The following is a 25473-nucleotide window of genomic DNA, read 5'->3' as shown; positions in this document are numbered from 1 at the left end:
AGTAAACAATCCCCTAAGTAACACCAAGTGTGGGTGGCTTACCCACAAACAGTTAAGTAGGCAGGAGCCTTTGAATATTGATCCCATAATTAAAAAAAAAATAAACAGATATCTTTTATTTAAAGGGACTCCATTCCATTCTCTCTCTCTGTCTCCCTTATTTCACTCCCTTCACCAACACCCTCTTTTCACTCAACTTGCCACAACTTGCTTAGATGCAATAAATGTTTTTAGCTATTAATCTGGTCTATTTAGGATTTGCCAGTAGCTCTTTTGAGCGAGTCTACTGAAAACAGGAGGGAGGAGCAAAACTCTGTGTCAGACACATTTTATAGTGCAAATAATATCACAAAATTATCTGGTATTTATCTACCCTTGTTAATGTCATCTTAATCAAGAAGACTATTTAGCACTGGTGCCCATGCTCTTTAACATCCAACCTCAACTGCAATCCAGCATCACTTCAGTGTCTTTACAAGAAAGAGTTGTGTACAACTTTGCATGAAATTGGAGCAATAAATCCACATAACTATCCAGTGCATCATTAAGAAGATTTCTACCTGAAAGAGAAAACTTCTTTGCTCGCTCCTCAAAGAACCAGTCACCAGTTTTTATTTTCACTTCCCTGAAGACAAAACAACAAATCAGTTATGAGGACACACATATACACATATGAATGTTTTAAAGATAAATATTTGTATTAACAGTAGTGTATAGATGTGTATTTCTACCAAGTAGAATCAAAAAGAACCCTGTTCAGCCAACAAATGCTTCCTGAAGTGCTTTTACTAAGGTGCACTGAAAAATGGCCTGCACTAGTGTAGGCACGTGTTTTGGGCGCACGCTGATCCATTTTTCAGCGCGCCTGTCAAAAAATGCCTTTTTTTTAAAATTTTTGCTGAAAATAGACGTGCGGCAAAATAAAAATTGGCATACGTCCATTTTGGGTCTCAGACCTTACTGCCAGCCATTGACTTAACGGTAAGGTCTCTCGCGTTAACCATGCGGTAATCACCTACAAACATCAAAACGGAGTTACCGCCCAAATTTTGCCTGATGCCAGAAAATAAAATATATTTTCTGGTGCACGTAGCGGACATGTGTCAAAAATGAAATTACTGCACGGGCCAAGCGGTAACTCAGAATCAACACATGTTGGGCGCGTGTAGGCACCTACGCGCCTTAGTAAAAGGGCCCCTATATCTACAAAAAGAATAAAAAATAATTGAACATTAAAGCTGTGTTTCTCCACAAATTCGGCACTGGCTGCTCTTTAAACACCACTATTTATACTATTCTCCAAGGGCTCTATGGAGAGGCTGAGGCAAAGATTTCCCTCCTAAACATAAAACTCAGAGAAAGATATTGGGGTGCTTCAACTAACTTTACCAATGATTTGTGCAGAATAAATACTACTTTGAGAGCATCATTCTTTCCTGGTATTGTACTGCATTAGGGAAACACTGTACAGCAGTAGTCTCTGCTAATTTTTAATACAAGTGTGCAGCCCAAATATTTTTGTTTCACATCATTTTCTGTGTTGTTTACAGGAACTTTCATTTTTTTTCATTATAGGAACAATATCATTAGAGCACACTGTTGGAAAGAACGTACCCTCTTTCTGCAAAAATAAAATTGCACTTCTTTCAAAAGAGTGTAACTTCTTTCTAAAAGAGGGTACACTTTTCCAATAGTATGCATATGCACACGCTATTCACACGGGCATAATGGTTTATGCTGTTTGATTTATGGTTTTACTATACCACATACACACACTATAAAGTAAAAGCGTACCCTCTTTCAAAAAGTGTGCACACTCTTCCAAAGTAGGGTACACTCTTTATGAATACTGTGAAGATATGTGTACTCTTTGTGCGCACCCTTTTGATAGAGGGAGCACTCTCAGAAAAATGCGTATCATTAACGATACAAGAAAACAAATGTTGTGGTTTTATTTCCTGTTTCAGGCAGAAAGCAACACAAAACATGGGAAATGTCATTTCCCAATCATTTCAAACAGGACCAAGACACCAACCAGTGTGTATGCCATTGACATCCAATACCACTGGTCTGTCTCTCTCTCTCCTTCTCTCTCTCACTGTCAAAACCCCACGAAATCATCTATGCTGTATCTGTCAACCACTAGTCTCTCCCTCTCAACTCCCCCCCCCCCCCCCCTTGGTCTGACCCTTTTCTCTCTCTCGGGGAAACTGTATGTTACACATGTAACTGCCACATTTAGTCACTTGCACTTATACTAGCTATATAGCACCTTGGTTCCTTTATAGAATAGGCTTCAACATGCACCCTTGAGGCATCAAAATGGAATTGGAAATCTGGGAAGTCAGGGAGGGGTCAGAAGAGTGTTCAGGAGATTGGAAATGTGTCATAGCGGGTCTGGGAAGTTTTGCGACTAAAGAATCCACCAGGCAAAAAAAAATACCAATCAGAATGACAACAGGGGGGTCACGTGATGGCAGGAACCTAGACGGACATCCCGCGGCTGCTCTCCTCTGCCACGCTAATAAAACGGCATTTTATTGCACTTTCTGCCCCGATTCAACCCCTAAATTAATAAGAAAAAGTCAGCGGACAGCACTAGGAAGAGTTAGCGCAGACGATCCAGCGGCGTGGTGCGGCAAGCAGGTAATGCCGGCAAAGACCCCGCGAACACAGAAAGGGCGCAGATCGCAAAGCACGGTCAACATGGCGACTGGAAAGGAGAAGGGGGAAGAAACAGCGAGTTCAGATCCTCCGGTGGTTGCTTTGCAAGCAGCGGCAATCCAAGAAATAATGAAGCACATGGCTGCAGTGCTGGATGATAAGCTGTCCACGCTACATGCCTTTATGGACGACTTAAAAGAAAATATGGCGGCACAGAGTACCCGAATACAGCTTGCAGAGGAGCGGATCTCTCACCAAGATGCGGTGAGTGGAATTGAAGCTCAGCTGGCGGTCATGGAAAAAAGATGCAAAGTGCTAGAGGACAGGGTAGAGGATCAGGAAAATAGGAGTAGGCACAACAACATTCAGTTGGTAGGAGTGCCAGAGACTGTGAAAGAGAAGGAGATCTGGGAATTAGTGGCAACGTGGCTACCAAAAGAGCTGGGCCTAGAGTTGGAGGGACAGCGACTGAAGGCGGAACGGGTGCATCGAGTGGGTGCCCTGAAAGACCAGAACAGCAGGCCGCGCCCTGTGATCGCCCGAATCTTCAACTATGCTGACAAGGCGAGATTGATGGAAAAATATCGTCAGAAAAGAAAGCTGGAGTACCAGGGAGCCACAGTGCTGTTATTCCCAGACTTCTCGCCGAAAGTATCGGAGCTCCAAAAGCGCCTGTCTCCATTTTGCTCCCAGCTTTTTCACAAAGGGATCAAGCTCTCACTACAATACCCAGCAAAGGTGAGAGTGCTGCATGAGGGGCAAGTCCTGTTTATGGAGAAACCAGAGGAGCTTCAATCGTTTGTAGACCGACTGAAGTGAGCTGGGGCCATGCCAGGGGACTTAAGCCGGCAGTGGATAAAACTGTGTATCAGAACATTTGATATGTTTTAAGGACAGTGAATCAGGAGATGAGCACGTGGCTCCATAATGCGAGGACTGCACTGCTTGTTTTATGACCTTGTGACCAGACCACTCCTCACATACGGTGGACAACTTCCCCTGGAGGGTACTGGTGCAGCAGGGTTATGAGATTGTGAGTGTTAAGGAAGAGGCATCTGAGGCTTGGCGGTAATGCAGACGGAAGAAACTCACATATTAACTGCGGAGCTGAGACTGTGTCTTTGAGCCTGCTACTTTGGAGACTGCGGGGTGACCGCTGCAGGCTTGAGGAGGGTACCCATAGCTCACCCACACAGAGCATGTCTGCATCCTTTTTTGTTTCTCCCTTTTTCTTTTGAGCATAGTTATGCGGATAATTAACTATTTGTATTCATTTAGCCTCGCAGGTAATGCTGTAGTAAACTAAAGAGGAGGCAGCAATACAGCGGGTATTCTATGAGGAAATATTCTGGGTTGGGATTACTAAAGGTATACCTGTTTAAGAGGTGGGGGAGTAGTAAGAAGCAGTGGTCATGAATAACATAATGGCTGCAGCAGAGGGGGGATCGGGGAGAGGAGGAAGGAGGGGGGAGCAGCTTCCTTGGGCAGGGGTTGCAACACTGGGTGTTCTGGAGGGAAGGGGGAAGGCAGTAAAAGGGAAGGAAGGTTTGCGTGTGAGTGGGGAGAGCGGATGGGGGGTGCGGGATAGGGGGATGAGGGAAGGGGGCTCCTGGAGTAGGGGAGACTACAGCCTGGTGTGAAGACAGGAGTGGAAAAGGAGAAAGCCATTCTTTGAGTGGGAGGTGGTGAGCTGGGACACTGCCTTTGGAGCTCAGGTAATCAGCAAGCCCACCAGATGCATGAAACCACATGGGTAGTTTGAGATTTGGGTCCTTGAATGTGGATGGTATCCATTCCCCTATTAAACGCTCTAAGGTTTTGTCTTATTGTGCCAGGATGAAAGTTGATGTACTTTTTATGCAGGAGACACATCTCACGCAACAAGAGCACAGAAAACTACAACGAGGCTGGGTGGGAGAATTAGTATCCTCGTCCTTCAACAACAGGCAACGGGGGGTTGTCATTCTGTTTCATAAAAAGCACCATGTTACCACACAAGATAGTGCAGGATCCGGAAGGTCGGTATGTTATTTGGTTGGGGGAGGTAGCGGGTCAGAGAGTAGCTCTTTGTTCTATATATGCTCCCAATATATACTCCCACTCTTTCTTCTCGGGGGTACTGGCGCAGTTGGTGTCGGTTAGCGGGTACAAGCTGGTAGTTGGGGGAGATTTTAATATTACTGCAGACCCCCTGATAGACTGCAAGCCAGCAAAACCACGTCCCCCAGCATGGAAAGATAAAGGGGTAAACTTTCTGATGAAAGAATTGGGGTTAATTGATATATGGCGCGTGCTGAATCCAGAGTCCTACGATTATACGTTTTTCTCACAAGTGCATGGGGTGTATGCGAGGCTGGATTATTTATTGGTAGATTCCTCCCTTCTATCGAAGGCGCATGCGGCAGAAATAGTAGATGGGGCAGTGTCCGATCACTGTTTGGTATGGGTGGATATACAATGGAGGCAGGGCAGTGAGACCCGGATGTGGCGAATGAACCCTACCTTGTACTTGGATTTGGAATTTCGCACTTTTCTAATGTTAGCATGGGACAATTACATAAAGGACAACGATCCAGAGACAGTGAACCCTATTGTGTACTGGGAAGCGGGAAAGGCTGTACTCAGGGGACACATACTGGCGTATACAGCGAAAAAGAACAGGGAGAGAAATGAGCGCTTAGTTACCCTGTCAAACCAACTACAACAGTTAAGGGGGAGATGTGCCCGTCAGAGGGAGGGAAGTTGATGTCTTTGGTGAAATGTAGAGGGGCAAGGAAAATCATCACAAAGATAAAGTCGCCTGTAGGGGAGGTAGTGTCCACGAATGAAGGCATACAAGAGGAGTTTGTGAGATTTTATAAAGCGTTATATAATAAAGGAGAGGTAGACAGGGAGCAAAGGGAGGCATTCTTCAAGGATATTTCTCTACCACAGCTATCCAATGAGCAGAGAGACCAACTGAATGAACCGGTAGTGGGAGAAGAGGTTAGTCAGGCGATTAAACGTTGAAAGCTAGCCAAAGCGCCGGGTCCTGATGGGTTAGGGCCTGAATTTTACAAGATTCTGGGAAATAAAGTCTGCTCCCCTTTTCAAGAATTATGCCATCACCTATGTATTTCTGGAAGGGCGGGAGGAGGTCTCACACATGCCCATATAGTAGTGCTTCCTAAACCTGGCAGGGATGAGGAGAAGTTGGGCTCTTATAGACCAATCTCACTCTTAAATCAAGATATTAAACTGTTTGCGAATATTATGGCAAATAGGCTGGGAAGGGTTCTGCCTGAGTTAATACACACGGACCAAGCAGGATTTGTACCAGGGAGGTATGCCTCCTCTAATATCTTGAGAGCGTTGACAGTTATGCAAAGAAAAGGAAAGGACCCCAGAGACGCAATAATTACAAGTTTAGATGCTGAGAAAGCTTTTGATAAGATCTTATGGGATTATTTGTTCTTATCTCAATTTGGCATTATGGGAGAATTTTTGGGTGGAATCCGAGCTCTATATAGCCATCCTACAGCCCAGATACTAATCAATGGGGCATTATCTCAGACTTTCTCATTGGAAAGGGGCACGCGGCAGGGCTGTCCACTCTCGCCCATGCTATTCGTACTGTCTTTAGAGCCCTTTGCTATTAAAATTCGCCAGACCAGTACAGTAGAAGGTATTAGATTGGGGTCCCAGGAAGTCAAAATTAATTTGTTCGCTGATGACTTGCTCATTTATTTAGATAATGCCTCAGCAAGTGTCCATAACCTGGTAGATTTGCTCATGCAGTTCGGATCGTTTTCAGGCTTGCAGATTAACTTCGATAAGTCGGAGGCCTTGCCGGTGTCATCCCCGTGTGCATGCAGGCAGCTGCCTAATTTTCCCTTGGCATGGTCAGAGGGTAAGCTAAAATATTTGGGAGTGTACTTACATAGAGACATGCGAGAGATTTACAAGCGGAATGTACTGGATAAGCTGGACAGCCTTAAGGCGTTGTGCCAGTGCTGGAAGGATTTGCCGCTTTCCCTACTGGGTAGAGTAGCCCTTGTTAAAATGGTAATGCTACCAAAAATTCTGTATTCTTTGCAAATGTTGCCACTGTGGATTACACGCAAGGATGAGTTGTATTACAAAGGCTTCATAGGCACTTTTATCTGGGCCGGGCCTAGGGCTAGAATCAGCTTTGCCAAGCTAACCTTACCCAGAGCTAAGGGCGGTTTAAACTTTCCAGACCTCTGCCTGTATAATGTGGCAGCCTTACTTAGGTGGATCTACGAACTACATGGGAGTACTGATAGATACGCACCGAAAAACATCTGGCAAGACGAACTTCTCCCTCACTCTACATTTAATCTGATATAGAGGAGGGTGGGCAGGAAGGGAGAACTGCAGTTTTTGTTACAGCCGTTACAGAGGGCTTGGGAGTGGTGGAGAGGAAGTCTGGGGAAGGCTACAGGAGCATCTCCATTCCTGGCTGCAGCGGACAACCCTGATTTTCCAGCAGGACAAGGGGTGTCACGGTTTAAGATATGGGCAAAAAATGGGTGTCGATATGTGGGACATTTTATTACATCTGAAGAGGGGTCTTTCCCCTCGTTTGAGCAGACGCAGGCCAAGTGGAACCTAGGGAGGGCAGATTTTTTTTTCCATTTCTACAGTGGAGGCACTATTGTGCCACATTGACCCCTGCGAAGTCCCGGGGGCCTGCTTTCACCCGATTGGATATGCTGTTCTGTCAGATGCCAGAATCAGCAAACAAGCTGGTGGTGTGGTATGCCCTGGGGAATGAGCAGGAGGCGGCTATTTTTTTTTGCTGGCTTGGCAAGTTGGTGGGGGGAGCAGGTGGGAGAAGAGGTCACAGTGGACATGCTTTCTAATTACTTTACATTGGCTTTTAAATCAACCCCCAGTGCGAACTTGCAAGAGATGCAATTCAAGCTACTGCATGGGGCATTCATAACACGGGAAAAGGGTAAGCGCATGGGGCTATGGGAGGACAGTACATGCACGAGGTGTAAACATAGAAAGGGCACATTAATTCACACTTTCCTGGAATGCACAAAGTTAGCTCAGTTTTGGAGGAAAGTATTGGAAATGCTGGAGTGCACGCTAGGGATTCCTATAGAGTGGTCTTACAAGATCCTGTTGTTGGGGGATGAGTCTCAATTAAGTGAGCAGGGCCTGCAATATCCTCAAGTTCGGTTTGTGGGTGTAGCCCTCATGGTGGCACGTAAAACAATCCTGGCACACTGGACGCTTGAAGAGCCCCCGGTTGTCAATCTTTGGCTAGCCAGAATGAAGCAGATGGCTTACTGGGAGCAGGAGCGTTATAAGTCCTTGGGACAGAGAGGACGGGGATATGGATATGTCTGGCAGCTCTTTGAGAAGTCGTATCTTGATTCTCAGGTTTCTCCAGGAGCAGGGGAGAGAGGGGGGGGGAGAGAGGGGGGGGGGGGAGGGGGGGGGGGAGGGACGGGGGGGGGGGGGGGGGGGGGGGAAGAAAAATAAAAAATGAGGTGGAAGGTTATACGTACTAATGGCTGATATGATACTTGCTCATGTGTATTTGGAACTGCAGCTCCCATGCATTTATTTACAAGTTGAGTATTTACAAGTTGAGAATTTGTTTGAAGTTGCTTATCATCCAGGATATACGAGTTGCTGTTGCTCTGGTGTCACTAGAGAGACTTCACAGACATGTCATGTATGTTGCAACATACGAAAAATTTTGCCTGTTTTTGTTATATGCCTTTCATACTTTTAATAAAAATATATTAAAAAAAAAAAAAAAAAAAAGAACGACAACAGGAGCTGCCCTAGACACAAGATACATAAGAACTGTTCCCTCAGAATCAGTGCCAATGACGCCTAAAGATGGTTCTTATAATTTGCTTTCCATCGTAACACAGTACAGATTTACTGAAAATTGAAGCTGTTTGAATTTGAAAGGATACTGTTTTAATCCGACCTCTTTTAGACCCCTTATTGACCCCTCTACACGGAGGGGTAAAGAGCGTTAACTCATCCAAAAGGGTTTGAATTGTTTCCCTAACCTTCAGGGTTACCCCGTCCCATGGGGGTCTGTTCTGGGGAGGCATCAGCTGCCGCAGTTCAAACCTGATCCCCATGACCACTGCTTTCTGCCTTTCTGGATCTAGGTGTAATCTGGGCCATTTATGTTCCCACATATATATATATATTTTAATCTGCTCTTTGTGGTTCAATGAGTGTGGCTTATTTGTGCATAGTAGATAATAAGGAAAGAGCACATATAATACAGCCTATAGAAATAAAGACAAGGATAGGTTTCAAGAATGAGATCTTGTTTATTCTTACCAAGAGAGAGTCTTCAGTTCAATACATACATCTGGGTTCAAATGCACAGAGCTCTGCTGTCGGTCAAGTGTTCAAGAAGCTTCTAACTTTTCTGTCTGAATGTTTGCTCTTTTATAGGCAAAGATCTCAATAGATGCCTATGGCAGTACCTATTTTTTTCCATCTTATTACCCAATATCTCTGTACCAATTTCCGGCAGATGGTCATTTGCACTTTTTGTAACATCTTGTACCAACTCTTTCCTGTTCTAGTTATTTTGAAACATTTCTTTTCCGCCCCAGGTGTCCATCTATTTGTACCCAACTGTCTCTTCCGGTAAACATCTCTTGTTTTTGCTATTTCAAAACTTCATATCATTTCCGTCACCCTGAACATCTTGACTTTATCTTTTATAGAAACATCCAGTTTCATAATCTATTTTTATATAATCTTATGACTTGTGTGCCATGTTATAGGAATACAAGCTAGATTTTACAAACCATTTTTATCTATTATTCTACCATCATGTATGCTATACTCAATTTGTAATTTGTTTCAGGTTTTATTAAGACTTCATCATATAGTCCTGCATTTGCAGGTTCTCAACTGTTATGCCATTAGTGGGTTATCAAGGCTTCTCTGCTGACCAAAGTCCTGTAACCTGGCTTACCACCATTCCAGTGGACACTCTAGCTCTAATCCATATTAACAATACTCAGTGAGATCTTCCATTCTGTGGACTTCTCTTTCTGCTAGTAATGTAACCATTGTGAACTATTTTTGCTTAATTAGCATACGGCTTTTTACACATACCATCTTTTAGAAAGGAGATTCAAGATTTATATGACAAAAGGGATCCATGAAATTAAGTATTCTATTTTGAAACAGGCCTTGCTCTTCTTGCTTATCTGATACCTCAAGACTAAAGTGAAGTTACTCAACTGTATCAGGTGTTCTCCGAGTACAGCAGGACATAAGTTCTCACATATGGGTGATGACAACAACAGAGCCCCAGTGTGGACACTGCCCAACCTTCAGTTTCTGGAAGGCTTTGGCAGGCCCGACTGTGTATGAGTGAATGCCTTCGCGCCTGCCCAACTCACGCAGCAAAATCATAAAAGGATAAAACTCCTAGGGGAGGTGGAAGAGTATATGAGAACTTCTGTCCTTCTGCCCTCAGAGAATACATGCCACAAATGAGCAACTTCGCTTTCTCCAAGAACAAACAGGACTATAGTTCTCACATATGGGAATCGCTAGCTACCAGGCTCATTGAAAACAACAAAGAGTCAATAGAGACTTGTAACGGCAAGGATAACCAGAACCAACAACAGTAACTACAAAAAATGGCCCTGTTGTGAAGGTGAAGCCTGGAACACAAAAGAATGAGCCTAGGAGAGTAGAGTTTGATTCTAGATGCCAAACAAATTCTGCAGAACTTTCTAACCAAAGTGGCTGTTGTGTCAAGTATTCTATTCAAAGCAGTAGTGAGATGTGAATGTGTGGGCTGAAGACCTGTATACCTCCCCCTTCTCTCTTTGTGGACCATACATTGCAACTTTGCAAATCTCTTCAATGAAGGCTGATGTCAAGTGGGCTACAAACACAGCCATGGCCATGACATTGTGAGCCATGACACAACCCTATAAGCCAGCTCAGCCTGAGCATAAGTAAAATATGCAGTCTTCTAGACAAATTGGACAAAGTGCATTTACCAATGGCTGCCCCATCCTGTTTGGGTAAGAAAAAACAAAAAGCTGGATGGACTGTCTATGGGCTTTAGTCCACCCCAGATAGAAGGTTAAGGCTCACTTGCAGTTCTAGGTGTGCAGTGCACTTTTGCAAGAATGGGCATGAAGCTTTAAGAAAAATGTTGGCAGGATAACTGACTGGTTAAGATGGAACTCTGACCACCACCTTGGGAAGGAACTTAGGATGGGGTAAGGAGAACTACTCTGTTATAACGAAACTCAGTGTAAGATGGATTCACTATTAAGGCCTGCAGCTCACCAACTCTGTGAGCTGAAGTGCCCACCACAAAAAAACCTTCAGATGACAGAAATCAAATAGCTCAAAAGGGGCTTTCATTAGCTGGGTAAGGGTCACAATGAGGTCCCATGACACTATCGGAGGTTTGATGAGGGGCTTTATTGGAAACAAAACTCACATGAAACGAACTAGAGGCTGTGCAGAGATGGCCTTACCTTCTACAAGATAATAGTAAGTGCTAATTGCACTGAGGTGAATCCTTACAGAGTTGGTTTGCGACCCAGTTTCTAAGGTGTAGAAGATACTCAAGCAGTTTTTGAGTAGGGCAAGTAAAAGGATCTAGGGCCTTGCCCTTACACCAGATGGCAAACCTCCTCCATTTGAAAGTATAACATCACTTAGTGGAGTCTTTTCTGAAAGCCAGCAGGACCTTCAAAACACCTTCTGGCAGCTGAAGGGATTCAAATTCTACGCTCTCGACATCCCAGCCATGAGGGCTTGGGATTGGAGATTGGGCTGCAGGAGAGACCCCTCATTCTGCCTGAAAAGGGTCAGACAACACTCCAATCACCAAGGTTCTTCAGAGGACACCTCCAGAAGAAGAAGAAACCAAATCTGCCATGGCAAATAAGGCCTGAGGAGGATTATGGTTCCCAAGTTCTGCTTGAGCTTCAGCAGCCTTCCCTATTAGAAGGATTGAAGGATATGCATACAAAAAACCCTCCCTCCAATCAAGAAGGAAAGCATCTGAAGCTAGCCTGCCGTAAGTACTGAGCAACTGTGTTGTTGAGATAAATGGCAAAGAGATCTATTGAAGGAGTGTCTCACTATCGGAAGATCTTGCGGGCTTGGCCCATATGGAAAGACCATTTGTAGAGTTGAATCACCCTATTCTGTTCTCTCTTCTCACCAGATATTTGGCTCTGAGCACCATGCTGTAGGTGGTAGCCCACTGCCACATCCTAACTGCTTCTTGATGCGTGTAGGATCCCATACTGCCCCTGCTTGTTGAGATATTACATACTAATAGGAGCAAGCTCTTACTCTACTATTTTGATAACTGCAATGTTATAGAGGAAAAGACTTCAGACTCTCGGTCACAGCTGTTAGCACTTAAGACTAAAATAACTGACCGCTCGGCTCTGCGTGTCTGATAATCAGTTCACGCTGGCTAGAATCCTCATTAGTCATAAAAACCTCTTGCGCACCGGCTTATCAATTCTATATATTTGCACATTGTGCGACAACTCTGAAAGTACTTAGCTGTGGTTTTGTGCTGGGGCAAATCAACCTGTCCGTGCCCGACGGCGAGCTCCCGCTTCGCTCTTTGCTTCTTAAGGAGCCGGACTAACCAACCCTTCTCAGCACCTACAACAATACAGCAAAATATAATTAAATCAGTTATCTTCAGATAGAGGAGAGTAATCGGAAAACTCACATACTCAGGGAACGAAGGAGCACCTTCCAGGACCACCAGCTTTCTCCATTATAATTGCTCCTGCTGAACGGGAAGTATTTAAACTACTTCCTGTGCACTCTAAACCTATCATACTGCAGGGCTGAATTTAAAGGGCAATACTCTGGCATTGATCACATGAATCTTAAAGGAACGCTTTCCACTCTATTGTTTAAACCTTCTGGCATCAAGGATCTAAGTCTATCGATCCAACGCTGTTCTCTTTGTATTAGCTGACGATTGCGATCCCCCCCTCTTATATTAGCTGGAATGTGGTCCAATATTACACATCTAAGGTCTTCAAATTTATGAGAATACTCAACGCAATGTTGGACCAGGGGTGAAGGAAATCTAGGCCATCGACCATGTACCAAATGCATATTTTGTCCCCAGATGATGAGGACACAAGTGTTTCAAAATCCAGTGGATGGACGAGAGTATCAGCTTAAATATGCTACAGATTGTGAATCGAATCATGTGGAAACCTTGGGGTCATCTTTGACTCTTCTCTCTCCTTCTCTGCTCATATCCAGCAGATCGCCAAGACCTGTCGTTTCTTTCTCTACAACATCCATAAAATCCGCCCCTTTCTTTCCGAGCACTCTACCAAAACCCTCATCCACACCCTTGTCACCTCTCGTTTAGACTACTGCAATCTGCTTCTTGCTGGCCTCCCACTTAGTCACCTCTCCCCTCTCCAATCAGTTCAAAACTCTGCTGCCCGTCTCGTCTTCCGCCAGGGTCGCTTTACTCATACTACCCCTCTCCTCAAGTTACTTCACTGGCTCCCTATCCGTTTTCACATCCTGTTCAAACTTCTTCTACTAACCTATAAATGTACTCACTCTGCTGCTCCCCAGTATCTCTCCACACTCGTCCTTCTCTACACCCCTTCCCGTGCACTCCGCTCCATGGATAAATCCTTCTTATCTGTTCCCTTCTCCACTACTGCCAACTCCAGACTTCGCGCCTTCTGTCTCGCTGCACCCTACGCCTGGAATAAACTTCCTGAGCCCCTACGTCTTGCCCCATCCTTGGCCACCTTTAAATCTAGACTGAAAGCCCACCTCTTTAACATTGCTTTTTAACTCGTAACCACTTGTAACCACTCGCCTCCACCTACCCTCCTCTCCTCCTTCCTGTACACATTAATTGATTTGATTACTTTATTTTTTGTCTATTAGATTGTAAGCTCTTTGAGCAGGGACTGTCTGTCTTCTATGTTTGTGCAGCGCTGCGCACGCCTTGTAGCGCTATAGAAATGCTAAATAGTAGTAGTAGTAGTGGTGTATATAGTGATATGCCCATGTTGTAAAGTATATGTCGGTAAAACGACACGCTCCCTGAAGAATAGATTGAGCGATCATAAGCATAATCTGAAATATTCTCGTATAGATGCCCCCCTGGTCCAACATTGCGTTGAGTATTCTCATAAATTTGAAGACCTTAGATGTGTAATATTGGACCACATTCCAGCTAATATAAGAGGGGGGGATCGCAATCGTCAGCTAATACAAAGAGAACAGCGTTGGATCGATAGACTTAGATCCTTGATGCCAGAAGGTTTAAACAATAGAGTGGAAAGCGTTCCTTTAAGATTCATGTGATCAATGCCAGAGTATTGCCCTTTAAATTCAGCCCTGCAGTATGATAGGTTTAGAGTGCACAGGAAGTAGTTTAAATACTTCCCGTTCAGCAGGAGCAATTATAATGGAGAAAGCTGGTGGTCCTGGAAGGTGCTCCTTCGTTCCCTGAGTATGTGAGTTTTCCGATTACTCTCCTCTATCTGAAGATAACTGATTTAATTATATTTTGCTGTATTGTTGTAGGTGCTGAGAAGGGTTGGTTAGTCTGGCTCCTTAAGAAACAAAGAGCGAAGCGGGAGCTCGCCGTCGGGCGCGGACAGGTTGATTTGCCCCAGCACAAAACCACAGCTAAGTACTTTCAGAGTTGTCGCACAATGAGCAAATATATAGAATTGATAAGCCGGTGCGCAAGAGGTTTTTATGACTAATGAGGATTCTAGCCAGCGTGAACTGATTATCAGACACGCAGAGCCGAGCGGTCAGTTATTTTAGTCTTAAGTGCTAACAGCTGTGACCGAGAGTCTGAAGTCTTTTCCTCTATAACATTGCAGTTATCAAAATAGTAGAGTAAGAGCTTGCTCCTATTAGCGTTTATATAGTAGTATATTATAAGAGCAAGTACCAAAGAGATTGTCTGAGATATTACATGGCATCCTGATTGTATGAGAACAATTTGGTTCAACAGCTGTTCTGAAAACCTGTAGAGCATTTCAAATTGTACGCAACTCTTAAGAGACTGAAGCTGGGTCTAAGTGGATCAGTGTCTCTGGGTGTGAAGCCCACCTACATGAGCACCTCATCCCAGGATGAATGCCATCTGTGGTCAGAATATTTTGGGGAGGAGGAATTTGGAATGAAAGTGCCTGAGTCAAATTGGTTCAAATTGTCCACCAGAGGAGGGACTGCCACAACTCTGGATTGACCAAGATGGCATCCTTCAGATTCCCTGTGGCCTAATACCACTGGGAAGCCAGAGTCCATTGAGCACCTCACAAATGGAGGTATGCCATGGTTGTGGCATGCACAGTGGAGGACATATGGTCTATATGGTCTAAACCTCAACATCTGCTGAGCTGTGTCCTGCTGGCTGCTGCAAACCTGACAAGCAAAGCAAATGAGTGCATTTCCTCAAGCTTAAACCGTGTCTAGCAAGGCTCCAATGAACTACAGTTAATATATTGGGAACAGATGGATCTTTGGGTAGTTGATTATGAACCCTACTAGCTCTGCATTGATTCCTGAGCACCTTCCCTTGATGTGCTCTTTACCAGCCAGTCACCGAGACGAGAAATATGTGCACTCCCAGTATGTGTAGCAATGCTGCAACTACAGAAATACATTTTGTAAATACTCTTGGGGCAAGTATGAGGCCAAATGACAAAACACAAAACTGGTAGTGGTGTTTCCCTACTCAAAATCTTAGCTATATTCAAATCACAGGAATTGGGATATATCTGGATGTAGGTGTAAGCACCATTTAAGTCCAGAGAGCACAGCCAATCTTTTTCCTGCATCATGGTGAGGTGTGCCCAGGGAAATCATACTGAACTTTTCTTTGTCCAAATATTTGTTCAGGGCCCTTAGGTCTGGGATGCATGAAATCGCCCCGTCTTTTTTGACATGAGGAAGTATTTGGAATAGATTCCCTTCCCTTCATCCCCTGATTGAACGGGATCGACCACGTGGGCCTTTAAAAAGGAAGAGAGGTACTCTGTGAGCACTTCCTGAGACTGCGAGATGGAGTTTTGACATTCTTGGTGGGCAATTTGGAGGAAGTCAACGCCAACTGAGGGTGTAACACACCAAGACTATTTGAAGTACCCACCAGTCTGAGGTTAGAAGTGGCCACCTTTCTTGTAAAATAAAATTTAGCCCCCCTCTGACTGGCAAGTCATCCAGTATGGGTACATTTATGCCAGCTATGCTTTCCTAGAGCCAGTCAAAAGCTCGCCCCCTGCTTAGATTAGGAAACTGGCTGAGGTTTTTGGGTCCACTGGTACCAAGGTAGGGAGCATGGGCTGGGTGTGCTGAGAAGGGCAAGACAAGGGAGTGAACCTACACCTGTGAGAGAAGAAGGCACTCTTTCAACTTCCACCCGAGAACCTCTGAGAAGTGGAGGATGCAGAAGAAGTGGGCCGAGACAGGGACCTGATGGTATCAATTCTCTTCTCTATGAGGTCTGCCACCTTTGTCACCTTGTCCCCCCCCAAAAAAGACTGCCTTCTCTACAACCCCAAAACTATTTTTTCCTGAATTGCTGGTTCAAGATCTGATTCATGCAGCCACGAGAGTGTGCGCATGCCAATATCCACATCAAAAAGCATGGGCACCACGCCGAAAGTATCAAAAGTTGCCTAAGTTATGCGTTTCTGACACTCCTGCTTATTTGCAAGCTGGCGAAGCTCTGCAGCCTGCTTGGGGGGGGGGGGGGGGGAGTTGTCTGCCAACTCGAGCACACTTCACATCAAGTTCAAGTAAATGCTCATGTAGAGCTGGTAAGACTGGATGCAAGATATGAGCAATGAGTCCTGAAACACCTCCCTTCCAAAAGTCTCCAAAGTGCGAGCATCTCAGTCTGGAGGAGCTGAGACATGGGTCCTCAAACTTTTGAGAGCAGATTCAACCACCATGCAATAGTGTGGAAGCTGTGGGCTTCTCAAATCTGGGTGCCTTTTTTGGAACATCCTGCACAGTGAGAGGATCTCCCAATTCTGCAGGCTTAAGGATGTGAATGGACACTGTCACAGTTTCCTTAGGAAGGGAGTCATAACCAATGGTGCCGTGTTCCTAGCCGAAACCAAAGATATTTCCGGTGGGCTTGAAGTATAGGGATGTGTGAATATGCGTCAAGTTCAGAGAGCATAGCCAATCATTTTCCTGAATCACGGAAAGAAGCATGCCCAAGTCGTCCAAGACAGACATTTGGACAGTGGCTATGTCTGCTGGAGCCAGTCAAAAGCTCATCCCTTGCTTTGACTAGGGAACGGCATGAGCCTTAGGCGCATGCTGTTGACGGGAATGAGCGCACTGGGGCTGAGCAGGCTGGCAAGAAGAGGTGGTGTACCTACGCCTTCTAGATGAGGAGGCTGACGCAGAAGGCACCTGGTGGAAGAGAGAAGAGATGGTATCAGTATGTTTCTTGATTTGGTCAGCTACCTCCTCAACCTTCTCTCCAAAAAGGTTATCCCCCCAGCATGGGGCATCCACCGACCTCTACTGAATCACTGATTCAAAGTCAGAAACACGCAGCCATGAGAGTCTGCACATTGCTATACTTTGGGCAGAGATCCTGAATGCCACATCAAAAGTGTCGCTGGCGCCCCTGGCCAAGAACTTACAATACGCCTTCTGCTGCTTGGCCAACTGGTGTACCAACTCGGCCTGCTCTGGTGAGAGAAAGTCAACCAAGTCTAGTAACCCGAGCACCCAAGTTCCATAAGGACACGCTCGTGGTGAGCTGCTAAGATTGTATACAGGACACAAGAATAGAGGCCTGGAACATCTTACTCCCAAAAGAGCCCAAGATCCTAGATTCTCTGCCTGGAGGCACCGAAGAATAGTCTCTAGAACTCCTGGCTCTTTTGAGGGTGGATTCCACCACCATGGAATGATGAGGCAACTAGGGCTTATCAAATCCAGGTGTGCTATAGATCCAGTATATAGGATCAATCTTCCTGGGCAGGACATGGACCAACAAAGGAGACTCCCAATTCCGAACAAGCACCGCCAGGAGTACCTCGTGAGAGGGATAGTCACAGACTCCCTAGGAGGATTCTCGTAGTCCAGGACATCAAGCATCTTGGCTCCGGGCTCGTCCTCCAGCTCTAAAGGAAATGGAATGGCCTCAGCCATTTCCTTCACAAAAGAGGGAAAAGAAAGGCTATCTGAAGGAGATTTACTCCTTTCACGTGGAGGGGATGGTTCAGAGGGAACGCCATAGATCCTCTGAAAAGGATGAGCACTCCTGATCAGTGTCAGTCAAAACTCCTCATGGGAAGGCCAAGACCGAGTCTGCCTTGACTTAGAGGAACCATGTCCTCAAGAAGGGCGTCTAGGAGTCGGTTACCGCTTCAACTCTGGCGAACCTTCCACCACCAACATTGAGGGAGTACCGGCTTGGGTGGCAGTCAATACAGAAGCCGCACGCAACACCAGCGAAGGACACACCACAGGATGAGGGCCATACAGGTGTATTTTTACATGCTATATTGTTATCACTTTTGTACATAAGTTTTGCCATACTGGGACAGACCGAAGGTCCATCAAATCCAGCATCCTGTTTCAACAGTGGCCAATACAGGCCACAAGTACCTAGCAAGATCCCAACCTATATTGCTTTCTCATATTAGTAAAGCAAGAAATTCAATAAGTAATGAAAACAAGTTTGATGATCATTAAGTAAAACATGATTTTACTCACCTATGGGCATAGCAGACAGTACATTTCCAGACAAAGGTGTTCAGACATATACGACATCCAGAGCAGATGCGATGACTACATCCTTCACACACTGCACCTCTGTTCAGCATCCATCCGAGTGACTTCTGACACCGAGCACAGGATCTCTCCTGGGACTCATTATTCACATTTTTTGCTCCTTTCCAACGAAGTTGTTGGAGTTGCATTTTCAGTTTCCTGTCAAAAAAAAAAGTATGTCAAACATATACCCACACCAAAACCTTAGGGCCTTGTTTACTAAGCCGCGCTGTAGACACGCTAACATTTTGAGTGCACGCTAACACTAGAGACACCCCACAGGAATATATGGGTGTCTCTAGCATTAGCGCTCACTAAAAACGCTAGCATGCCTTAGTAAACAGGTAACTAAATATTTGGAATGGCAACAATGGAGCAAATTATATTAATTATAGAGAAGCTCATGCCCACCACATCATATACTTCCTTCCCCCCTCAATACACACAACACTTTTACATCAGCAATAAAAGACAGTAGGACAGGCTTGTCCAACCTTTATCGGGGGACACATTTTATATGTTGTAACATCTAGAGGGCCAAAACATGCACTGTCGTATTTTGCTGCATGTTTCATCAAATAGTTGCAAAATACTATGGTGCATTGTCCACTTCCAAGCCTTCACCCGGTCTCTCTCTCTCCCCCCACCCCACCAGCCTCTCACTCATATATCCCCCCTCCCCAGTCTTCATCCAGTCTCTTTACCTTCACCTGGCTTCAGCTGCAGAAGAAACAGTGGGATTCCTGCATCCCCACCGCAACACAGCTCCCTGCAAGCTTGGGCCGTGTGATGCAGAAAGTTCAAGTTGATCTTGTGAGACTTGAAGCCGCAAAACCAACCCAAACTTGCAGCCCCTTTTGGCTGAAGTTTAGAGAGAGCAGAGTTGCAGCAGGGAAGCAGGAATCCCGCTATAAGCATTACAAGAATTGCCAAGCTTCCAAGGGTCAGAAAAAAAGCACTTAGTGGGCTGGATTCTGTCCCACGGGCTGTAGAGTTGGACAAGCCTTCACTAGGACCTTCTATGCATAAAGAAACTCTTCCTTCCAGCAGTTTCAGCTATCTGGGATAACCACCACTGTAAATGATTGCGCCATTCAAAACATTCTTCTATGTGGGAGTGAATTCTGGATTCTGTTCAGGATTGGACAGAATCCCTATACAAAAATTCTTAAGTTCCAGTCCACATTCCCCAACAATGGAGTTATCCTCCTTAAAATTCAAACAAAAAATATTCAAATTGTGATCATCATCTCAGGAATAGCAAATGCTCCTTCCGCTGCCAGACACTTTGTTTAAAGCAGACAGGTAACCTATGATGACTATCGGTTGTTCCCAAACCTAGTCCTGGAGGCACCCCAGGCCAGTCAGGTTTTCAGGATATCCACAATGAATATTCATGAGAGAGATCTGCATGCAGTGGAGGCAGTGCAGCAAATCTCTCATGAAACTTCATTGTGGATATCATAAAAACCTAACTGGCTGGGGTGCCTCCAGGTTTTAGGAACCACTGCTCTATAGGATGTGGAGACCACTGTCTTGATCCTTTTTCATTTTGGGAAGCAAGGGTCACCCCAGAGCCTGCTTTCAAATAGAGCCAGACACTTTGAAAAATAACAAAACCTTGCATAAAAAGACACTCAGAACCTATATAGCAAATCTATCACAGCATAACAACCCTAACTTCCAGGACTCAAATGCAGAAACACAACTTAGGCAAAGACAATGCTACAAATATTACACTAGGCCCTAGGAGTACCAATATGCCTCCTACTGGGAAACTGGAACAAGCTGGACTGTTACAGATTTCCACACAGACACCACAAGCAGTCAAATCTCAGACAGGCTTCACCTGATATAGAACCACAAAAAATATATAAACAAAAACTGAGATGGAGACCCCCCCCAAGAAAGCCAAACTCTATAAGTAGTGCAACACTAGTAAAAGATAACCAGAAATGCATTTCCTTCTGTAGTCACTACTACTACTACTACTACTTAGCATTTCTATAGCGCTACCAGGGTTACGCAGCGCTGTACAAGTTTAAACATGGGGAAAGACAGTCCCTGCTCAAGAGAGCTTACAATCTAAAGGTAACAAACTATGTAGTCAGTGTAGGTATCATGAATGGGGAAGGTGGTTAGGCGCCAAAAGCAAGGGAGAAGAGATGGGCTTTGAGTAAGGACTTGAAAATGGGCAGGGAGGGCGCATGGCGTATGGGCTCGGGAAGTCTGTTCCAGGCATAAGGTGATGCGAGGCAGAAGAGGCAGAGTCTGGAGTTAGCGGTGGTGGAGAAGGGTACAGATAGGAGTGATTTGTCCTGAGAGCAGAGCTAACGGGTGGGAACATAGGGGGAGAGGAGGGTAGAGAGGTAATGGGGGGCTGCAGATTGAGTGCACTTGAAGGTCAATAGGAGAAGCTTGAACTGTATACGGTAGCGGATCGGGAGCCAGTGAAGTGACTTGAGGAGAGGGGTGATATGAGAGTATCGGTTCACGCGGTAGATAAAACGTGCGGCGGAATTTTGGACAGATTGAAGGGGGGATAGGTGGCTAAGCGGGAGACCAGCGAGGAGAAGGTTGCAATAGTCAAGACGAGAGGTAACGAGCGAGTGGACGAGGGTTTGGGTGGTCTGTTCAGAGAGGAATGGGCGAATTTTGCTAATATTATAGAGGAAGAAGCGACAGGTCTTAGCTGTCTGCTGGATATGGGCAGAGAAGGAGAGGGAGGAGTCGAAAATGACTCCAAGATTGCGGGCTGAAGAGACGGGGAGGATGAGGGCATTGTCAACAGAGATGGAGAGTGGGGGAAGAGGAGAGGAGGGTTTGGGTGGAAAGACAAGGAGCTCAGTCTTTGCCATGTTCAGTTTCAGATGCCAGTTGGACATCCAGGCGGCGATGTCTGAAAGGCAGGCCGAAACTTTGGCCTGGGTTTCGACTGTGATGTCGGGAGTGGAGAGGTAGAGCTGGGTGTAGTCAGCAAAATACAAAGATGTACATCTTTTTTTTTTCTATTTCCCATGCAGACATGCCAATCCTTAAATGATTTTTTTTTCTTTGCTACTTTTTTTTTTGTTTGGGGCATTCCATTTTTCTATTTGTGCTGACTCCAGGCTCCTTTGTGCATTCCTTATGTCAGTATCTCCTTTCTATCTAATCTCTCTCCTTCGGGCTTCTTCCCTTCCTTCTCTACAACTAACACTGATCTTTTTCACCTTTTTTCTCCATTTCTTCTCTGCTTCTCCACTCATTTTTTATTCCTTTCTCTCACCCTCCAATCCTCATTCACTTCTCACCTACCAGCTTTCCATGTCCCACTCTCACCCCCTTCCAAACTCACCCATTCTCTCCTGTATTTCTCGCGCTTCTTTTCCAACCTAGTCTTCTTGTCTTTCACTCAGTCTATCATCCTCCATACTTACTAGAGGTGTCAGTGACAGCATAATCTGGACTCCATCCCCAGTCAATTCTATTACGTTCCCACCCCATCCCCATCATATTGCTACCTTCACCTCACCATCCCCTGTCAATTATTTTCCATTCCCACATCATCCTCAGTTATATATATTATTATGGAAAGGAATCAAAACATACTTCAAAGTACAAAACAAATTAGTACAAACAGTTTCCCCTCCACGTTTTATACATATCCATTACTAACCCCACCTCTTAGTTATCCCTCAAACAACAAATCATATGTGAGATCAACCCCCTCCCCAACTAGAACTTATCCCCTGTGAATTATAAACCCACCACACCCTTTCCCATACCCAGCCCCCCCCCCCCATCCAAAATATTATAAATATTCTCTGTAAACCTGGAGGATGTAATGGGGCAGTTCTATAAACTGAAGAATAGCAAATCTCCTGGACCGGATGGCATTCATCCCAGAGTACTGATAGAACTGAAAAATGAGCTTGCGGAGCTATTGTTAGTAATATGTAATTTATCCTTAAACTCGAGCGTGGTACCAGAAGATTGGAGGGTGGCCAATGTAACGCCAATTTTTTTAAAAAGGTTCCAGAGGAGATCCAGGAAATTATAGACCGATGAGTCTGACATCGGTGCCGGGCAAAATGGTAAGACTATTATTACGAACAAAATTACAGAGCATATTCAAAACCATGGATTAATGAAAGAAAGTAAACATGGATTTAGTGAAGGGAAATCTTGCCTCACCAATCTACTACATTTCTTTGAAGGGGTGAACAAACATATGGATAAAGGTGAGCTGGTTGATATTGTGTATCTGGATTTTCAGAAGGCGTTTGACAAAGTACCTCATGAAAGACTCCACAGGAAATTGGAGAGTCATGGGATAGGAGGTAGTGTTCTATTGTGTATTAAAAACTGGTTAAAAGATAGAAAACAGAGAGTAGGGATAAATGGTCAGTATTCTCAATTGAGAAGGGCAGTTAGTGGGGTTCCCCAGGGCTCTGTGCTGGGACTGCTACTTTTTAACATATTTATAAATGACCTAAAGATGGGAGTAACTAGTGAGGTAATTAAATTTGCTGATGACACAAAGTTATTCAAAGTCGTTAAATCGCGGGAGGATTGTGAACAATTACAAGAGGACCTTACGAGACTGGGCGTCTAAATGGCAGATGACAATTAATGTGAGCAAGTGTAAAGTGATGCATGTGGGAAAGAGAAACCTGAATTATAGCTGCGTCATGCAAGGTTCCACGTTAGGAGTCACGGACCAAGAAAGGGATCTAGATGTCGTCGTCGATGATATGTCGAAACCTTCTGTTCAGTGTGCTGCTACGGCTAAGAAAGCAAATAATGTTAGGTATTATTAGGAAAGGAATGGAAAACAAAAATGTTATAATGCCTTTGTATCGCTCCATGGTGTGACCGCACCTCAAATATTGTGTTCAATTCTGGTCGCCGCATCTCAAAAAAGATATAGTGGAATTAGAAAAGGTGCAGAGAAGGGCGACGAAAATGATAAAGGGGATGGGACGACTTCCCTATGAGGAAAGGCTAAAGTGGCTAGGGTACTTCATCTTGGAGAAAAGGCGGCTGAGGGGAGATAAGATAGAGGTCTAAAAAATAATGAATGGAGTGGAGTGGAAACGGGTAGATATGAAGCGTCCTGCAACGAATTCCAGAGTTTAATTATATGTTGAATGAAGAACAATTTCTCCGATTCGTTTTAAATTTACTACATTGTAGTTTCATCGCATGCCCCCTAGTCCTAGTATTTTTGGAAAACAAACAGAGAATGTGGTAAAGGCGGTTAGCTTAGCGGAGTTTAAAAAAGGTTTGAACGGCTTCCTAAAGAAGTCCATAGACCATTATTAAATGGACTTGGGGAAAATCCACTATTTCTGGAATAAACAGTATAAAATGTTTTGTACTTTTTTGGGATCTTGCCAAGTATTTGTGACCTGGATTGGCCACTATTGAAAACAGGTTGCTGGGCTTGATGGACATTTGGTCTTTCCCAGTATGGCAATACTTATGTACTTATGTACTTTGTGTGAAGTGAACAGGAGCCCTTTAATAAATATGTTTTCACCCTAACTTGCTGAGTGTGTGTTGCTTGCTTTACCTGGCTCCCTGGCCCGCCCTCGCTCACATTATCACAAGGTCACTGGAATATTGGTTTGTTGTGTTAAGGAAGGTAGTAACCTTGTAAAAAAGTAATCCCTCTAACCCAAGTGCCCAGGCAAGCTGTAGGATCCTCATTCTGGCATGGTGGCAAATTCTCTTCCAGTAAGGGAGAGGTTACTAGCACTAGCACTGTACCATAGCTGTAAGAGCTTCAACAGGAAGCACTAGATACAGTCAACCATGCCAAGAATACAGAGCCACAAACATTCCTCTAGTCCCAACAGAAACACAGAGCTGAAGAAGCTCCTCTGGTTCTGGCCCAAGTTTGACAGTTCAATTCTTGAATGGATTATGCTTTATTAGATTGATAAACCACCCAACGTATGGGTACATCAAACCAGTAGTTTATAACACAAAATCAAAATTGAAAAGGAACTCCATGAAATTTACTGAAAAAGGAAAATCATGGTAGGGGAGGGAAAGGGAAGATAGAAACAAGGGGGTGCAGGCACTGCAGTAGGGCAACGGGAACTGAACTATGATCAACCTTAGGAAGGCTCGTTGAAAGTCTGTGTGAATAGGTAAATTCTAAGAGCAGTCTTGAATCTAAGGAGAGAGAATTCAGTGTGGAGTGGCAGAGGACGCAAGTTCCTTGACAGCAGGGCAGCACAGCAGAAGGCACTATGGCGAGTTGATTCAAATTTGGCACAAGAGGGAAGAGGAACATACAGGCAACCATTGTAAAGAGCACATAGTACTCTTGCAGGGGTGTGAGGGATGATGAGGGCAGAGAAGTAGCCTGTGTTCCATGAATGAGGTGCTCTATAGGTTAGAATAAGGAGTTTAAATTGAACCCAATAGGGCAGCGATTCTCAAACCTGATCCTGGAGGCACCCCAGCCAGTCAGGTTTTCAGGATATCCACAATGAATATTCATCCTAACACATATGAGAAACCTAACTGCAATCTAGTTACACACAAATAATGCTACACTTTAAGTAACCACTATTCACTCTTAAAATGTTAGTCAAAAGAAACTTTATTAAACACTATTAAAGTGCTATTATACAAAATATAAACCCCTTTATAAAACTCAGTACTCTCCCTACTGTTCCCACATATCATTCAAATCACATTCACACACTATCACACAGCTTAGAATCATTACTGCTCCAGCACATGGATATCTGCAAAAAATCTGCATACATCAACTCAACATAGAAAACTCTGCTGCAGATCTAATCTCCAGCACTTGAACCGATGTTAATCACATGTTAATCCATAGCAACAACTCTTTCAAGAGGTTCATGCAATGTCCAGAACTGTGCTCAACTTTACAAGCTACCAGTAAATAAAGAACAATTCCTTCTTGCAGTAATTCAACGCAGGGGCGTATCTGAAGTTCGGCGGTAGGGGGGGGCCAGAGCCAGAGGGCACATT

At 44.6% G+C, this 25473-nt stretch overlaps 1 protein-coding gene across 2 annotated transcripts in view; it reads right to left on the bottom strand.

Annotated features, from left to right (window-relative positions):
- SYTL3 (synaptotagmin like 3) overlaps positions 1-25473 on the bottom strand; it is a 255264-nt gene that overhangs the window by 165133 nt on the left and 64658 nt on the right. For both annotated transcript variants that reach the window (XM_030198421.1, XM_030198420.1), the window contains exons 3-4: positions 18418-18633; positions 561-625 (exon numbers count right to left, since the gene is read on the bottom strand). In XM_030198421.1, the coding sequence (XP_030054281.1) occupies positions 561-625; positions 18418-18633 (281 nt within the window). The remainder of the gene's footprint in view (positions 1-560; positions 626-18417; positions 18634-25473) is intronic.

Source organism: Microcaecilia unicolor, chromosome 3 (assembly GCF_901765095.1).
Source record: "Microcaecilia unicolor chromosome 3, aMicUni1.1, whole genome shotgun sequence".
In the NCBI taxonomy this organism is placed as follows: domain Eukaryota; kingdom Metazoa; phylum Chordata; class Amphibia; order Gymnophiona; family Siphonopidae; genus Microcaecilia; species Microcaecilia unicolor.
This window is presented reverse-complemented; position numbering and strand designations above follow the sequence as displayed.